The sequence below is a fragment of the Pseudopodoces humilis genome, chromosome 16 (genome assembly GCF_049639895.1).
Source record: "Pseudopodoces humilis isolate 2021_Gansu_Grassland_sample_001 chromosome 16, ASM4963989v1, whole genome shotgun sequence".
NCBI lineage: Eukaryota > Metazoa > Chordata > Aves > Passeriformes > Paridae > Pseudopodoces > Pseudopodoces humilis.
In genome coordinates, this window is record NC_142215.1 from 16,339,937 (window position 1) to 16,356,987 (window position 17,051).

The 17,051-nt window shown below is 38.9% G+C and overlaps 1 protein-coding gene across 4 annotated transcripts in view; it reads right to left on the minus strand.

Annotated features, from left to right (window-relative positions):
- Positions 1-16,167, minus strand: part of VPS13C (vacuolar protein sorting 13 homolog C) — a 74,102-nt gene extending 57,935 nt beyond the window's left edge. For 2 of the 4 annotated variants that reach the window (XM_088063355.1, XM_088063356.1), the window contains exons 1-16: positions 16,017-16,167; positions 14,650-14,693; positions 13,609-13,651; positions 12,785-12,880; positions 11,952-12,053; positions 9,564-9,626; positions 7,896-7,961; positions 6,052-6,161; positions 5,140-5,199; positions 4,519-4,578; positions 3,686-3,766; positions 3,016-3,073; positions 2,592-2,719; positions 1,607-1,713; positions 783-954; positions 256-318 (exon numbers count right to left, since the gene is read on the minus strand). In XM_088063355.1, coding sequence (XP_087919481.1) covers positions 256-318; positions 783-954; positions 1,607-1,713; positions 2,592-2,719; positions 3,016-3,073; positions 3,686-3,766; positions 4,519-4,578; positions 5,140-5,199; positions 6,052-6,161; positions 7,896-7,961; positions 9,564-9,626; positions 11,952-12,053; positions 12,785-12,880; positions 13,609-13,651; positions 14,650-14,693; positions 16,017-16,116 — 1,353 coding nt within the window. In that variant the 5' untranslated portion in view covers positions 16,117-16,167. Of the gene's footprint in view, positions 1-255; positions 319-782; positions 955-1,606; positions 1,714-2,591; positions 2,720-3,015; positions 3,074-3,685; positions 3,767-4,518; positions 4,579-5,139; positions 5,200-6,051; positions 6,162-7,237; positions 7,312-7,895; positions 7,962-9,563; positions 9,627-11,951; positions 12,054-12,784; positions 12,881-13,608; positions 13,652-14,649; positions 14,694-16,016 lie in introns of those variants that run through there. The other 2 variants (XM_014251177.2, XM_014251178.2) reach the window with 2 other exon arrangements.
- Positions 16,168-17,051: the final 884 nt, after the last annotated feature.

Genomic DNA, 17,051 nt, shown 5'->3' on the forward strand with positions numbered 1-17,051 from the left:
GAACCATACAAAAAGACAGTATTTAAGAGTACACAAAGCATTTAAGATGCTAGATGCTGTACCATTTAAAACTTTTGAACTGGTTTCCAATTCAATTCCAAATCCATTTACTCTTGTCCTGGAAGGACAGGAAACTTTTCTTCCAACCCACCTATCCTATCATGTACATCAGCACAATTTTTTAAAAAATACTATCATGACAAGACCATCCTATTTGAAGTGCTACAATATTACAGAACAAAAATGACTCCTTACCTCAACTTGTGCTTGTTGTCTTGCTAAGATTGTATTGAAGACGTCAAGTTTTCTTTCTAAGTCCTACAAAAATGTACAATCAAATTACTTGCCACAAAAACACATTTAGGAAAGGCTCTCCACTATAAATTTTCTATGAGCTGCTTCGTATGTACACTCCAATTGATTTCTAGCTCTGCTCATTTCTATCAGAGGTATATCCCACCCCCAGCTACAAAGTTCACTAGAATATAAAATTTATGTTAGGCAGTCTATTTTATTTTCTTAACTAGATTACTCTTGCACTTCATTAAATGTATCCATACTCATTAATCCTCAACCAAAGATAGACTGGTTTACATGGCACTTTACTAGATTTTATTTTGTTTTCCACAACAGGTTACACAAAACTTCAGACTAAAAAGGTATTTTCACAGACCTCTTGTGCTCTTGTAAAACCATCAACCTTGATTACTACTAATTATATCTAAAGAATTATTTCATAGAGGGACCAAAATATAATTCCTCCAAAGAGAAAAGACTCATACCTGAATTTGCCTCTGTGTTTCTTCTGACAGTTTACTTTGTGTTAGCTTGTTCTTGTACATGTTTTTGTAAGTTTTCAGATGCTGCCTGTGCTGTTTTATGTTACTCCAGGACCACATTTGACTATGTCTTCTGATGTGAACTTCAAGAACACTGTTACCTGCATATTTCCACCTACAATAATTCCACACTCGTGAACAACTTCCCATTTAATCTGTGCATTATAACTTACAGCTTGCAAAGGTAGTTTATTAGTATGCAAACACTTTGTTCACCACTTGTGATTTGAGTAACTTGGCTTGTAAAAATTTTAATGTTTTCAACATCACTTTTGAAAAATGGAGAAAGGGCCTACATTTAATGCTTAAAGAACTACAAACCTTCATTATTGACTTCTGCATGATTGCAAATTTGAGCTGTTACAGCATTAAGTGCACTTAAGCACTTTGACTATCCGTACCAGTTAGTACTTTGAAAAAAGCCAAAAAAAAGCATATCAGTTGAAATCTTTGAAAACTACAGTTGACATACATGTTTCCCTGTTATGACATTTGCCTAGTTTTTTCTTTAGCCATTCTAAAATTACATTTTAAACTCTGGTGAGAGTATTGGCATTTTGTTCAAATTTTGGGGACTTCAGCTTAGCAAGTGAGATTTTCATCAACTAGATCTTTTGTCTCTTGAATCTAAAGGCTAAGCAAAGCTTTGTGAAAGCTGTATCAGCATGTGATCTACTTTTAAAACTACTTTTAACCATGAAGGAAAATGAAGAGACTGGAGAAGACTCCAGCATCTCCCAAAGAATGTATGAATGTACACAGCTTACCATTCCCTGGCATTTTTATGGAGAGGTACATTTGGCCTAAATCTTCTGTACGGTGCATTGCGAACCATGTAATCTATGGACTCCAGCAGGTCTATCATGCTGAGGTACTAAACACAGGAAAATGAGTTTCTTAGCAGAGGTTCAGGTTTTGTTTGCAGACAGTGCTCAAACTGCATGTAAACCATGGCCTTCAGTATTCCTCAAACTACACAGAAATTTAAGTCCACGCATTTTCATTAGTACCTGAAAGTGGACCAACTGCATTCTTCTCAACCCATTCTCTCGAAGGACACTGCTTTGAACCCCAGCTGCCCTCCAAGAGCAACAGCTTGCAGTTTTACCAGCCTGCTCAGCACAAACTCTCAGGCTTTCTCAAACCAGCCATATTCATTTGTCAATGCAGTTTCCCTCATTTTGGAGCTACCTTTACATTAGTGAACCTTATTGGTACAGTTCTGAACTCAATATATATGTACACTTAGACATCAGCGAGAGCTAAAAAGCTCTTTAGCCAACTAACTACAAGTTATCTCTGAATAAATGAGAACACAAAATTGCTGGCCATCTAAATTAGTTCCTTGATACTTCAGCAGGCTTTGTTGCCAAAGCCAGCACACTCCATTCATTCCCAGCCCTGCTTGTACTTTGGCATCCCTGCAGTTAAAACACTAGGTTATAGTTTAATAAGATAAGGGTTACTTATTATTGCATTCTCTAGGTGAAACAAATGCTACTGGAAGAGCTGAATACAGACCAGATGGTTCCCAGAGGGTCCACAGATAAGAGTGTTAGAGTACAAAAATCACCAGGAAGTGATTGCTACAGAGGGGAAAAGATCCTATACTTTTCCCACAGGTACTGCTAAACATCTAAGAAATTCTACAGGCATATAAGCACACAAATCCCTAAGAAGAATGTTTACCAGTGAAAAAACACTATAGTTCATCACAAACTGAAATGGGTGGTAAATACCAAACCAACTTGCCTGTGGCTTAGTGAATTCAATGACAATTCTCTGCACTTCTACATTACAATCAATCTTAGGAGTTTTCAGTTCTACTTCTGCATATGGGTTGATATAGAGTCTTGCAGAGGCTGACACTGGCCTGAAAACTTGAAGATAAAAAAAATTGAGATGGATTTTTTACCTAAATATAACAAGTAATAGATCAACCACATCAATAGATAACGTGCATGCTCAATCCCCACAGAATCAGGATGCAATTCTTACCAACAACAATTAAGATAGCCCCGCAACAGTCAAGAAGCATACAAGCCCTGATATATTCTTTTACATTATGGTTTTTCTAAAATGAAGACAGTATGGCCATGCCTGCAGGATCAGGTCAGGTTGTTGTGCACTAACATGCTCAGAACAGTTAAGACTCACTCACTCCTCGCTTACTTACTGTACTGGTAGTCTTCAGGCTGGTTACCATTACAAGGAATTCCTCTTTTCAGCTGATCCTGTAAAGGGATACAATGCTGTCTAACAATTGCTAAAGAGCATTACTTGTTTAGAGTTTTCAAAACTTTGAGTTGACCAATTTAAATTTTTGTTTATTCTGCAGACTTTTGCAGCTGTCAATTCAAGCTGTGTATCAATTTGTGTTTTCATTTCAGACTGAGATTCAGAGAAAAAAAAGAAGAAAACGTCCACAGACAGGCAATGCCAAACGCACTTGGATGCTCTTAATAACTGGATGGTTTTAAGCACTTCACAGTTTTGATCCAATCTTTGATGTTAGAACCAAGCTCATTGGGTTAAGTACATATTTTGTTAAGGGCAAAATAAAACAAAAATGAAGGTATCCATAAAAGATGAGCACGAAAGAAAAGGGACACACAGAACACCTTTATAAACATTATGGATCAAAAATATATCACGTCTAAACCCCACAGGGGTTGATAACAAATGAGGTTCACAAAATATGATTGACAATAGTGCAATGGATTAACATATGACCCTGAATACAGTGACCATAAATATGAGGAGTGGGACAGAAACCAGTGTGGTGTAGTTTTAAATACTACAAGAGCCAGAGAATATAGTAATTAATGAATTTTCTTCTACATTACCAGTATTTGTTCACGGGAGCCATGATAATACATTTTGCTGTGTATGTTCCAATAAGCACTGAGGCTGTCCAGGCACAGAAGCTGCACAGGAAAGAAAACATGCAACTAACTGCATACTCTGTATCTAACCCGCTCTATGAACTTAGCTTTCCATTTGTGAAAAAACGTATGAAAGCAGACTAGACAGCAAATGACCCATTAGCATTGAGATGTATTTAATCTGACAATACTATTTGAAATTGTAATTGCAAGTTCTTAAAGCACACATTCATGCACATTTGGTAAACATGACCCTGGGTTACAGGGGTGAAGATTCACAAAACTGGTACTTGGTCTAATAAAGAAGCCAGGACTATTAAACCCTTCTTATATGGTTCCTATAATTCCTTAGATTTCTATGTACTCCTTTCTGCACAGGCTCGGAGGGTAGCTCAGGAGGTGGGCAGGGAGAACAGAGAGACTGCTTAGCTCCCAGAATCCAAATTACACTGGGATTCTGGGAGCTAGGAATACAAATTAGGTTAGGAAATGTCAATTTGACAACCTCTTTGAAATCAGTTTTCACACAGGCTTACTGTATAATGCCTTGAATGAGGGGATCAGCATTCACATTTAAGAGAAATTATTTAAAGTATGGAGTTTAAGGTTACACCTTGCATAAAAACAGTTATTTGTGCTCTACTTGTGCTTAAACATATATTAAAAACAAAGAAAAACAGGAGAATTCAAAAAGCAAACTATCTCTCCAATTTTATTTAGAGCCCCATGTTTACTAGTCTCCAGGATCAGTTGCTTTCTTCACTTGTGTAAGAAAAAAACCCAAAACACATTACCTTGTATATTATTTTTGCAGCTTCATTCAAAATAGAAGGTGTCCAGTTCTCGTTTGTTGTCTAAAAGTTCAAAGTGATAAAAGCAATTTTGTGCATCTGAGCTAACACATTTGTGGGTTTAGCCTATGCTACCAAGCACCAAATGCATCCAGCTTCTCTGCATACACACACACATCAAGGTAACATACAAAAACTTGTCAGTTTACTTTCATACTTTGCTATTCAATTCCTCATCTCACCCATAAAATGCTTAACAGCTAAGGCAAAGAGAGATTAGCTGAAATTTTCTCTCCCCATTTCTCAAAAGGTCTGGCAAAATACCAAATTCTTGATCACCATGATGCAATGTTTGCCCTCATTTGTTGTGCCTGGACATAACCTGACCAGTATCAAAGGCCACTCAGATCATTAGAACAAATGACCAAGTGTCAGAAAGTGTGATGTTCCTCAATCCTCTTCCCTTCTGCCTGCTCATACTGCCAGTACAATTTACATGAATAAAAAGATTGTTTTCACTTCCAGCTGTATGCACACTGTATCTTACTGTATTCATTTTCCTTTCAGCTACTCCAAAGGCAAGCAAACTGAACACACAAGAACATGCATTCACACACACATTACCAGTAAACTAAGCTCGCCCAACGTCATTCCCAAGGAAATCGGACACTTGGGGTCTGTGATCTACAAAAATAGAAAAATAACAGGTATTTATTTGTCTTACTGCAGAGAGATGTATCTCTTAAAGATGACTGAAATCCTGACCTGAGCAATTTCCTTTGCTTAGTTAATCTAACTGAAACATTACTGGAACACACTAAGATAGGCCAAAATGAATACGGCTGTAGTGTAAAGAGTTAGGAATTCAATTCAAAATGAAAATTTTCTTTTGGATTCTAACATTGTCATGCAGGAAAAAAAATAAAAATTAGAATACCACATCTCAGTCAGCTATATAACTTTATGATATGCACTTCTATGACCTCTTTAACTTTAGTGTCTCTGAAAACAGTCCCAAAGAAAGAGAAATAGTATTTGAGAAATACCCTTTTAACCAGTGCTTTTCTTTTCAATTCAATTATCTCACAACAAACTGCTTAATTGTTTTCCTCAAGGAAGGTAAAACTAGAAATACCAGTTTGGTACATATACAAACATTCTTGTTTTCTACAGTTTGTCTTCAGGGCCATTTGTAAACCCATCAGCTTCAGCCATTCTGGACTTTCCCCAGGACACTGAAAAATTCTGTGTACCGACTTTGTATTTTATCGCATAAAGCATGCAGCAATATGTGAGAACAGACACTGCCTACATTTAAGTGAGCAAGGCAGCACTGGACAAGGGGAAAGAGAACATCTGTTTCATATATCCATATTTCTGGCATTCAGTCACATCTGGGACAAGTAACTTTAAAAGGTGCAGAAGAAACCACAGCAATTTTTTCAAGGTGGCAAATACAGTTTCTCTATGGACAAGAGAACCAGAACTGCATTGAAGTCCAGTTTAAAATGAAGACAATATGTCCCAGTTACTTACATCATCTTCATATTTAACATGAATGCCTGTGATTTTGACTTGCACATTTTTTATAACTTGAGTTGCAAGCTTTTCTAAGAAAGTATCCTTCTTCTCCTCCTTTGGTTTGTCTAGAACAAGAACATTTAAAAAGTCAGTATTTAGTATAATAATTGCATCTTGAATTTCATTACACCAAAAACTACAGCAATGTAAATTTAATACGTCCTCTAAATTAACATTTCAGTTTTCACTTATTTAGATTACATATTTGTATTTTTTTCCTTTTCTGCACATCCATATTCTGAAGATGTGATATTAGCTGCCTGTGCACAACTTAACCACAAGAAAATACACATCAAAATTTCAGTCAACACAGTTTAGCTCACAGCAAGTTCTGGATTAATATAGTCCTCCCTACTCCTTCCAAGGTATAAGGTTCTCTCTTAAAAGTCCCTCAGTGAGGGGTTTCAAGAAACAAATGAGTAAGGCAGAGTAATTTAGCACGCAACAATGCATACAAAGGCAAGCCATAATATTTACAATCCCTCATTATTTCACGATATGACTCTACTATCTCAGGCTGTGTTTCAGAATTTTACCTAAAGTATGGCTGGATGAGTGAGCTGCTGCCCTTACAGGCTACAGTGTTGTGTTCAGTACCCTCCCTACAACACAGTTACTCCAGCAAATGCTATTGATCAGCCTATCAAGCTTCTACATTTTTGTTGGAGATGCTAAATATGGCTCAAGTTGAAGAAATAGTTATGGCTATAGAGAAAAATAAGGACTATAGGTTTTGACTTAGCTTACTTTAAATGTTTCTAACTTTTTACACATACAATGCACGGTGAGCAACACAGGTATCTAACGTTGTACATATTGCTAAAAGAATGAGAAATTTTCTCTAAAAGCTTTCAGAGGTTCAGGAAAGCTGCTTAAAAAGGAAGTATTCACTACTGAACATGATATAACAGTTTTAGTCAAGAGAGCATTTGATTTCAATTGAAACAAGTTAGTCAGACACTCAGATACAGAAACACCGTATCACTTTTGTATGCAACGCACATTTCCTCCTATTAACTGATTTAAAAAACAAAACCAGAAAAACTTAAGTCCCTATCAAAGGTTCATGACCTTTAAGTGCAAGGAACCATTAACATTTTTTGCAGCCAGATGCAGCTACTAGTAGTAATTTGTGTGATACCTTGCAAAGTTTATCTTGGGTCCCCACAAGGTTTTCCCTCCAACTGCAAGAATGTGTACAGCTGCAGCTTCCCAAGACCAAATACATAACAACAGAACTGCATGGGACATGGCAATCCGTTCTTAGACACGTGCTAATGCTGAAAACCTGCATGGTTTGGTGTTTACAGGCAATGATTATCCTCTTGGGGAACAACATCAATTTCATTCCTGTTTAAGTAAGTCATAGCACTAAATCAGTTATTTAGAACAGAGAGCTAAAAGGTGATGAAAAAGGCTGTTTACTGCTATAGCATCATTTTGAGGTTTTCTTTACCTGTTACTGGAATTGACAAAAATCAAACAGATGTAACTCGCACATGCAGTTTTTCCAACAGTCACAGTGAAGTGCCACTAGTTTACAGTTCTGCTGTAAATGCTACATATAGCTCAAGCTGAAGAACAGCATAACTATCCAAGTAAAGAGAAACAAGGACTCCAGCAGTTTCACTGAATCCAGAGAACTGATAAACAGCAAAAAGAGCTCTCTCCAATTTATATTCTCTCTTTCAAACAGGAGGAAAAAGGTTTCATTGGATGGACAGCCAAGGCTATGAAAGACTAATCCAAACAGAAAGCAAAAAGAAGCCTTAAAGTTAAAAGCAGTAACTGTTACCCACCTTTTGAGTGATCACGACCTCTAAAGGGTCTCTTAAAATGCTTTTTGTACTTTTTACGCTTACGTCCTTTTGCAATGCAAGCAATTTTTTGGAAAAAGGATAAAATTCAAGTTAGTAAAGCAGAAATGTAGGAAAGCATAAGAAAATATGGAAGAAGGTTTAGCTTGTCTTAAAGCATAATGGCTTAGAAGGTCTCACTAAAAGCTTTTCAAGATTTAAAGCAAACAATCAGATACATCTCATAGCATAAGATATAAATCCAGAAGAGGCTTCTAGCATACAAGGACATAAGTTTCAAGGTAAAATATAGATGTATGTGGAAACCCAAAGAGCACTTTTCAATAGGAGTCTCACGATAATCAACAGTATGGTATGAAAGTACTCTGAAAGAATAAATCCAACAAACAAAAAGACATACAAAATTGATGAATCTAAAAGCTTCACATGAAATTAAATTCCATTATTTACACACCTATTACAACCCACACAATCATAACCATTTCATTAATTAAATGATGCTTGTACTTTTCCACTTTTCTGAGGAAAACCAGTTTGGTGAGTTCTATAGTTTCTTTCCCCCCTCTGGCCACCCAAGCAAATACAACTCAGCAATAGTGCTGCCTGTGCTTATCTTTATGGAGCATGAGAAGGGTGTATCCCACTAAAGCAAGAAGGAAGCAAGCATAACAGTGTGCCTAACCTAACTGTGGGGAACAACTTGGTAACACTTGCAGGCCTGTTCAAACAAAGGAGGGAAGAAGCCTGCCAAGATTTCAACCTGTCCTGCATGTAAGGTGATAGGGTGGTCGCTATATAAACAAGAAAAAGGAAAAACTAGACAAATAGAAACATTTTAATTTGGATAGCTCTTTTTAACAGTACAAGTAATCCTTTATCAAGGTTACTTTATAAGGACAGCTTCCTTTACTTGTTATTGAATTTGTAGGTCTTAGGCTTTCACTCCCATGTATGACAAAACTGAAGAAACAGGACATTCCTCTTCTTCACCCACATCCACTACTATGGAGAAACTAAACACATGTTTTTAAGCCCACTTTAAACCCGTGCTCAGATAACAGCTCAGGCAAGCAACTTTGCCCAAGTGTACATTTCTGAAAATCTGGTTTTAGAAGTTAAAAATACACATCCAACATAACAATAGTTCCTCTGAATTTCAAGGGAAGCTATTTCCTTGTCTAACTTGAGAGCAATGTAAATAAAGAGAAGTGGGGGAAAGCATGCTAATGCCTTCAATCTGCTATGGTTCATTTTGTCTGTCCATGGTTTCAAGACAGCATGAACTTCCATTATTTTTTGGAGCCCAGACACATTAAACTCCAAACAGCTAAAGATGTTGTAAAATTATAGTAGAACATTGTCAGCATTTTATAACATTCTTGAGCTCAACATGACTGATGGAAATCTAAGTGGTCTCCTAATCTTCTGAAACAGCCATTCAATTAAAAAGGGACTAAGACATTGCAAGATTCCACTTGAATCCACATTCATTAAAATCTTATTTCTAGAACCACCAATATGTGGATGTTCACCAAACAAGCATTGTTTTCTCACTTCTACATTTAGTTGCTTTGGAGAGGGAGATTTTTAAAAATCTAAAGTGCCTGCTCCTCATGCATGTATAAAATATAACTAACCATGCATACCCACCAGGCTTGGTATCCTTGTAAACGAGACTCTCCAAACCATACAAGGAATCTTGTGAATGTGTGCCTTGGTCCACATGGCAGCAAATAATCAAAAAAATGCATTTGGTTTAACAGAAGAAAATCAACTCATGACCTAATATTAAGTTCACCAAATTTGTACGACACAGCAGTATTTCCATTACAGTATCTGACAGATGAAGTCACTTCAGAATATCTAGTTTCAGTGGTTACCTACATAGGAAATTCATGCAATTTATACTTTTTCTTGTAACCAACAAAAGACCTGCAGCCTCTGATCTCTATACATGAGGTTTGATAGAGACAGACTGTACAGCTTAGAGAGAAGAAAACAGTTTCATCAGCTTGTGTCAGCAGTTTTCACTTCCTCCTCACACTATCTTAACAACACAGTGCCATGACCATTTTGCTCAGTATTTGAATAGCACATAAAAAGAAAATATCTCCAGACATATTTATACTCTTAAAAACAAGGACTGAATCAAGATTCTAAACTTGTTAATATAAATCAAGTATTAATCAGAAAAGAAAACACAGCTGAGAATTCATGAACCCTGACAACTTTCAATTCAATGTATTTCCCAGATTTTCAGCAGCTATTGTGTGATCTTAAAAGCCTAGAGAGAGAGATGAATTTCTTAGAATTTTATGGTTCGGTAGGGTACCACGGGCTCCAAGATTTCTAGATCTAGAAAAAGCAAAGGATCTGCTCATACAGGACTTACACAAGTCCTCTAGAGTACAGCACCACAAACACAAATGGCTACCACTGAAATATGAACACAGGATAACAGAACTTCTCAAATGAGAGTAAAAAATAATCCAATTTAAATGTTCCTCTTATTTTTCCTTCTCAAGGCTTAAAGTTTAAAACTGCAAAACACAACTAAATTTAATTCTTGTTCTTTATATAATCAGTTGAGCTAAGGTATCATTTTTCTATGACTTTTTTTTTCTAAAGCATTACAAACACTGGATGTACTAATTTTTTTATTGTAAAATAAAACTGCCAGAGATGCACAGACTCATTCTTAACTACATGAAGCTCCTGAATTGGAATTCCTCAATCCAAAGCCACTAGGTTAAGTTCATCTTATTACACTGTCCTTTCATCCTATTGCTACTGGTACAAAGAACATGGGTTGAAACACTGCTGCTGTACAGGATTCAAGTGCTACATAACTGAGCTTAAACAAACATTCCTTCACCCTAGTATCACGTAATGGCTGCAAAATTAATCACTGAAGTTGTCTTCGCCCTCATGTATTTTTTGGTATATTAAAGACAAGAAATAAAGCAAAGCTCCTTTCTTTATTGCAGCCACATTGTGAGGTTGCTGTTTGAAGGAAACTGCACATGTACCTCAAACTAGCAGAGCAGGAAAAAGGCCACAGACACTCCTGCAACTGAAGAATTAAATGAGCAAAGAGATTACAACCAAACTATCTTTTTTCCAAGTGTTGAAAGCATCATCTCTTTCTCAGTAACTTTTCCATGATTTGAAGCATTACAAGTATAGCAGAAATTCATCTTAAGAACCATTACACAAGCCAAAAAATAGGTCTCAATTCAGACAAAAACTTCAGTGATAACTTTTCCCTCCAACACATATAGTTACCTATTATTAATTCTGAGCTTGGTTTCGGTCCAAACAAGCCTAACAGACACCATAATTTTATTAAAGATATTGTTTACTACAATACAAGCAAACAGAAAAAAAAATCACCACCACAAAACAAGTTAACAGGACTTAAGTGAGAGCTTAATACTTTTTATGACTTGGAGCAAAAGTTTAAGGTTCCTATGTTCATGCTCAATTGTTTTGTTGTGTCATGAATTATTTCCTGCTCACAAGAGTCTCATTTCCCAAACCAGTCCAAACTCAGTACATCATAAAAGCACAGCAGAAACTGAAACAAAAGCATTATCATTGCAGTAAAATTTTACAAGCCTTACCATTCCCCTTAAAGTTCCTTTCAGCAAAGAATAACCTGCAACATGCACCTCTAAAACACACAATGAAACATTTATTACCGAGGTGCTAAAGCAAGATAACATTACCCTCATGAAATGTACTTTTTATTGTTCTGTATGGTCCTGTTCCCCTAGAGTACAAAGGAATAAAAAATACATACCAGATGAATAAATTCCCATTTCCCATGGAAGCTGACTGGATAAATGAATGGTAAACAAACAAATAACATTTCTTTCAAGTTTTAGAGTAAAAAAGCTTTCCAAAGCATTGCAGTAGGATTAGCTAGACACTTGAAAAAACAAAATTTATTAAGTCAATTAGAAACCAGGACTTTTCTTTCACTGCACAGCTTAAGTCCTCAAATTCCAATGGAGATTTGCGTTATTAACTCAGTACCTTTTTCTGCTGCTTTTCGCAAGGCTTCCTCAATTCTTGCCAGTTCCTTTTGTTTATTGTCCTGCAAATATTTTTCTTCCTTCTCTGCATCATATTTAACACCTGTAAGCCAAGTTGGGAGAGCATTAATCCTAAATCTCAAGTTATATAAATGCATTATCAAGCAATGTACACCATATACAACATCATTTTGCAAAACACCTTGTTTGAGAGAAAGGCTATTCTTTTTTCATTGCTGAACATTGCAGCCAGCCTCCAAAACTGTTGTTTTTACACAATTATGCATTATTTCACAGGAGAATTTTTCCATGGAAATTCAGACTCCTAAGAGTGGTCTGTGCAATACAAGACAGATTTTTAAGTTCTTCTATGTATATATTTCATGTTCTAGGAACTTGCAAGTTTTCTTATCATATCAGAGGTTTTGATTTCAGAGGAAACTAATAAAGTTCTTTGACCCTCTTCCCTCCCCCTAGAAACACTACTACTGGAATTATTACCTTTGACTGTTATCATTTAGAAGCAGATAAACAGCTACAGAACAAAACCATCCCACAAAGCTGGATTCAGGATAAGCAGGTTTTAGAGGAAACCTGGCTGTTGAATTGAACTTGGAATGAATATAACCAAGGACCTCCATAAAAGCAACAGGTGCTGTTTTCTCACACCCTTCTTCTACTAACTTGCCAGCATTTGTCTAGAAATTTCCCTGAGGGAGCAGAACGTAAAAATGCTGGCTGACATGAACTACTTGCTATTATAGACTCATTTACATGGTACCCTTAGATATTTTTCTCTTCCATTATTTAACTGTTGCTGAGAAGTTTACATACTTGCTCCAGGAACTATCAGAAGATACAAGCCTTCTAGAGTTGCAACAACTGCCTCCCCATAGAGATTCTTCCAAGGAATCTTCAGAGTAAGTTTATCTAAACAAAGCAGATACATCAAAATAAACATCTTCACTGTGCTTAGTGCAAAGAACACCTCTGGCATTGAAGTGCACTGGTGCTATATATTGATGTCCAAAACACCTTAGAAGGTTAGGAGAAACCATATGAGCATGAACATTTTATAAAGCCCTTGAAGTGATAAAATACATGCAGAAGAAACATAAGCTGTAGTTTTAATCAAAAAGTTGCAGTCTGAGTCAGAATACTTCAAATCAAAACTCGATATCACTTCGAGATGACTGAAGTTCAATTCACCAGGACAAATATGATTTTCCCAGGAAGTATAAGAAAAAATACAACGCATATATATCTCCTACAAATGTTTCATGTGAAAAAGCAATGCTGACTACCAGAGAAAGGAATTTACAAAGAAAAATATCTAAGAGTTCCTAAATCTTTGGCATACTTGTCAGACAGTCCCAATCAGTCGTTTAAAGAGAAACACATACTCCATCTACACCAAACAGCTCCCCTGATCATTCATGTCTCCAGGAAGAACCTCTCAGATGTGTAACTTTACTGTAAACTTACACAAACAGGGTTTGCCAGATAAAATTGATGGCATCCATAACATCTATGCTGGTTCCAACAGTGATTATAATTACACTTAAGAAAGTTTGATAAAAGAAATTCAGTGGCAAGATTGATCTTACAGCTTATATTAAAATTTCCATTGCAATAGTCATATTGGAACTAAAACCTACCTATCTGACCAACTTTTATTCTAAAAGGTACATCCAGTTCACTCTGTAAATGACAAAAATAAAGTATTAAACAGAAGTAGTAAAAATCAAATAAATAAATTTAAATTACATTTTCAAAGTACTGTATTAACATACAGAAATTAAAAGCTACTTCTTTTCTAGTGGAAAATCTTAGAAGGAAAACAAGACAGCAGCAGACAGGCAAACTAGAGGAAATAAGAAAAAGAATTGGACCATATCATATTCCTTTGACCCCTTCTTTTTCAAGAAAGTGGAAGTTACTTCTCCAAAAGTGGTATTCACTACTGACCTTCCTTTAATAACTTTTTCATGGAAATCTAACACATTGCAATTGTTATGCTGTCAGAACCATCCCTTATTTTATGTTCTTGACTTGGTCTTGGCTCACTCTCAGCTCTGGTCAGCCACACACATACATGACTTTGCATTTTTCTGTGTCAGAACTGCTGGAATCTGAATCAATCCTCCTAAGAAGGAAAGGCGTATACAAAGTAACACTTCCTTCCCTTTTTATCTATCAGATATGAAGATATTTGTAGCAATAGATTTGGAGTACAACAAAGCTGTCAGGAATGGATGAAATGGACAAGTAAAATATGAAACTTTAGAATAACAAAGAGAAGCCAGTGATCAGGTTGTATAAAGACCCAATGTGTTTTCAATGCACAGAAGAGTAACAGTTCTCTTTAGTGAGAACTAAATTTTGGAGCAAGATTCTCTCAGCAGTACAGATGTTCATTAACCAAATTAAAGAACATGAAAATTAGCCAAGTCATTTGCTTTTCCAGACTAGAATATGGGAACTTAATGCAAGCTACTTCTTGTTTTTCAACCACAACTTTTCTTTCTCTGTCCCTGCAAAATGAACAAAATTAGAAGCTATTAACCAAGAACTTACTTCCAACAACCAGTAAAAAAGAACACAGTGTATCCTTTTGTGAGACTACAGTGAGTAATATTTTATCCTAAGTTTCAGTGTTTAGAACCATAAAACCAATTTGAAGTTATTAGGATACTTACTAATGCATTCTCCTTTATCTGTAAATTTTCAAGCGCCACATTACCTGTTTAGAAGAAAGAGATAAAATATGGAAAAAATTCCTTCAAGTATTACTTATGTTAGAAAAAGGAACACAACCACAATCCTCCCAAGTACTTATGAATAAAATCTGAAAACTTTATTCCAGTTACAGAATAGCACAATAAATGTGTAATGTGTAAGAGCCACTAAACATGGGTTATAGACAAAATTTCAGTTGGACGAGATGATAAAAACATCACCAACTTAGATGTCTACATGTTTCTACTCTATTAAATACACCCACAATAAAAGGAAGTCTTTCTTATTATTGACTTAGTGTGAATGACAACTACAGTTCTAGCAACGTAGGGTAGACTTGGGAAATGGTATCTTCTCATGATTTCATAAAAGAAAAATCATGAATCACAGAGCCACAAAAACACATGCCTATTTTCACAAACACATTAACTTTTCCTGATGCAGACATCATAGTAGGATTTCTAAATGAAACACTGGCACAGAATTATACCCGAGGAAAGCCCATATAATATACCGCAGTGCTTTAATGCCAGATTCCTTAGAGCTATATTCCATTTGAAGTATAGGCATTAATATTGTATAAATATTAAAATTTTAAAATATAAAAATATAAATGTTAAAATTGACAAGAGCAAAAATAAGGTGATGACCTAGCTACGGAAGGCACCTAAACCAGCCATCTTCCCTAGGCAGTACTTCAGCTGGTTTTCTGCATGACTACAGGGTAGTGAACGGAAATGTTTTGATACATTCACCGAGAACAGCTACTCCACGTACCTGCACTATCCCGACTGTTTAACGCGTATTATTTACACCGATAATGGAAATACACGGCTCCCCAAGCACCCCATCAGCTGCACCGCCACCCGGGGCTCTGCGCCATGAGCCCGCCCACAGGTCCAAAGCACCATCGTGCTTCCACCCAGGACCCGAGAGAAGGAACAGGAGGAAAAACAGAGGGTTTATCGATGTCGGCGGTTTCCTCCCTCGAAGCGCTCCGAGGCCAGCGCCGTGCGCCCATGCCGCCGTCCCACAGCCGAACGCGAGGGAGGGGCTGCCAGAGACCAGGGGCACACAAGGACCCACGGTCCTGCACGGGAGCGGGGACGGGGGCAGCCACACACCGACCGTCCGTCCGTCACGGAGGGCCGCGGCCCCGGAACTCGCCCGCTGTTCACAGGGGCCGCAAAACACCGCCCTCCCTCAGAGGGATCGGCGGTTCCCCGGCCCGCGAACCCCTCACAGGGTAACCGCAGCCAGCGAGATCGGCTCCCAGTCCCCGCAGACTCCGGCGGACACAGAACAACAGAGGGAAGGGGCTCCTTACCCCCCCATATGCCCAGCTTGAGCTGAGACTTGTTCAGGTTCTCCACATAGTCGCCCAGGAAGCGGTTCAGCAGATCCGCCACCACTGATTCCAGCACCATGGCGTAGGCGGCCCCTCAGCCGCGGCCGCCGGCTGGGAGGGGAGCGGAGTGCAGGGGAGGGGGCGGCGAGCGCGGCGTGACCCAGCGCGGGCGCGCCCCCGGCAGTCAGCTGACGGGGCGGGGCGCAGCCCAGCGCCTACCGGGGTGCGGAGATGGGGAGCGCGGCGGGGCTCGGGGTGGCAGCGCCGGGCACGGACGGACCCCGGGCTAAAGCGGGGAATGCCGAGGCCGCCGCCGGCGCCCGGAGCCGCGGGGCCGAAGGAGCGCGCGGGGAGGTGGGGTGGACGCGGCGGCACCTGGCGCCCCCCTGCGGCGCGGGACCGGCACCGCAGCGCGGCCTCGGCTCCCCCGGCGCTTCGCAGGGCGAAGAGACCGCGTGAGGGAGGAGCAGCTGCGGGCACCGTCCTGTTACTGGCACCGCCACCCGGCTGCTCGTCCGCAGGCACCGTCCCGTCACCGGCATCGCGCCTCGGCTCCTCAGCAGCCCCGGAGAGCCGTGCGGGCTGGGCTGGAGGCTGGCGGGGGTGCGCGGAAGGCGCCCGGCCCGGCGGCCCTCAGGCGGCTCCCGCCGGGAGCCGCTCGGTACCGCCCGTTCTGTGTGGGGCGTGGCGCCGCCCTTGGGGCCCTGCCCTGCTGATGCCGCCCCAGGGCGAAAACTATCAGGCTCGGAGAATCATGTCCACACATGGACACAGGTATCTATCAGAATTCCACTGCTAGATCAGAAACCACTCATTTTCAATCCTTTCTTTATTTTAATCTCAGTTTAAAAAGCCTTCAAAGTACCTAACTGTTTTTGATCCAGCTGACACCTCTAAATAGTAGTCTCCAGCACACCTTGTAGCCTGCCTGTCCATGCTGCACTTATTCAGCTTACCTATATAATACCAGCTTCTGTCCTGGGTGGATATCCAGGTGTTTTGTCCCAACATGAA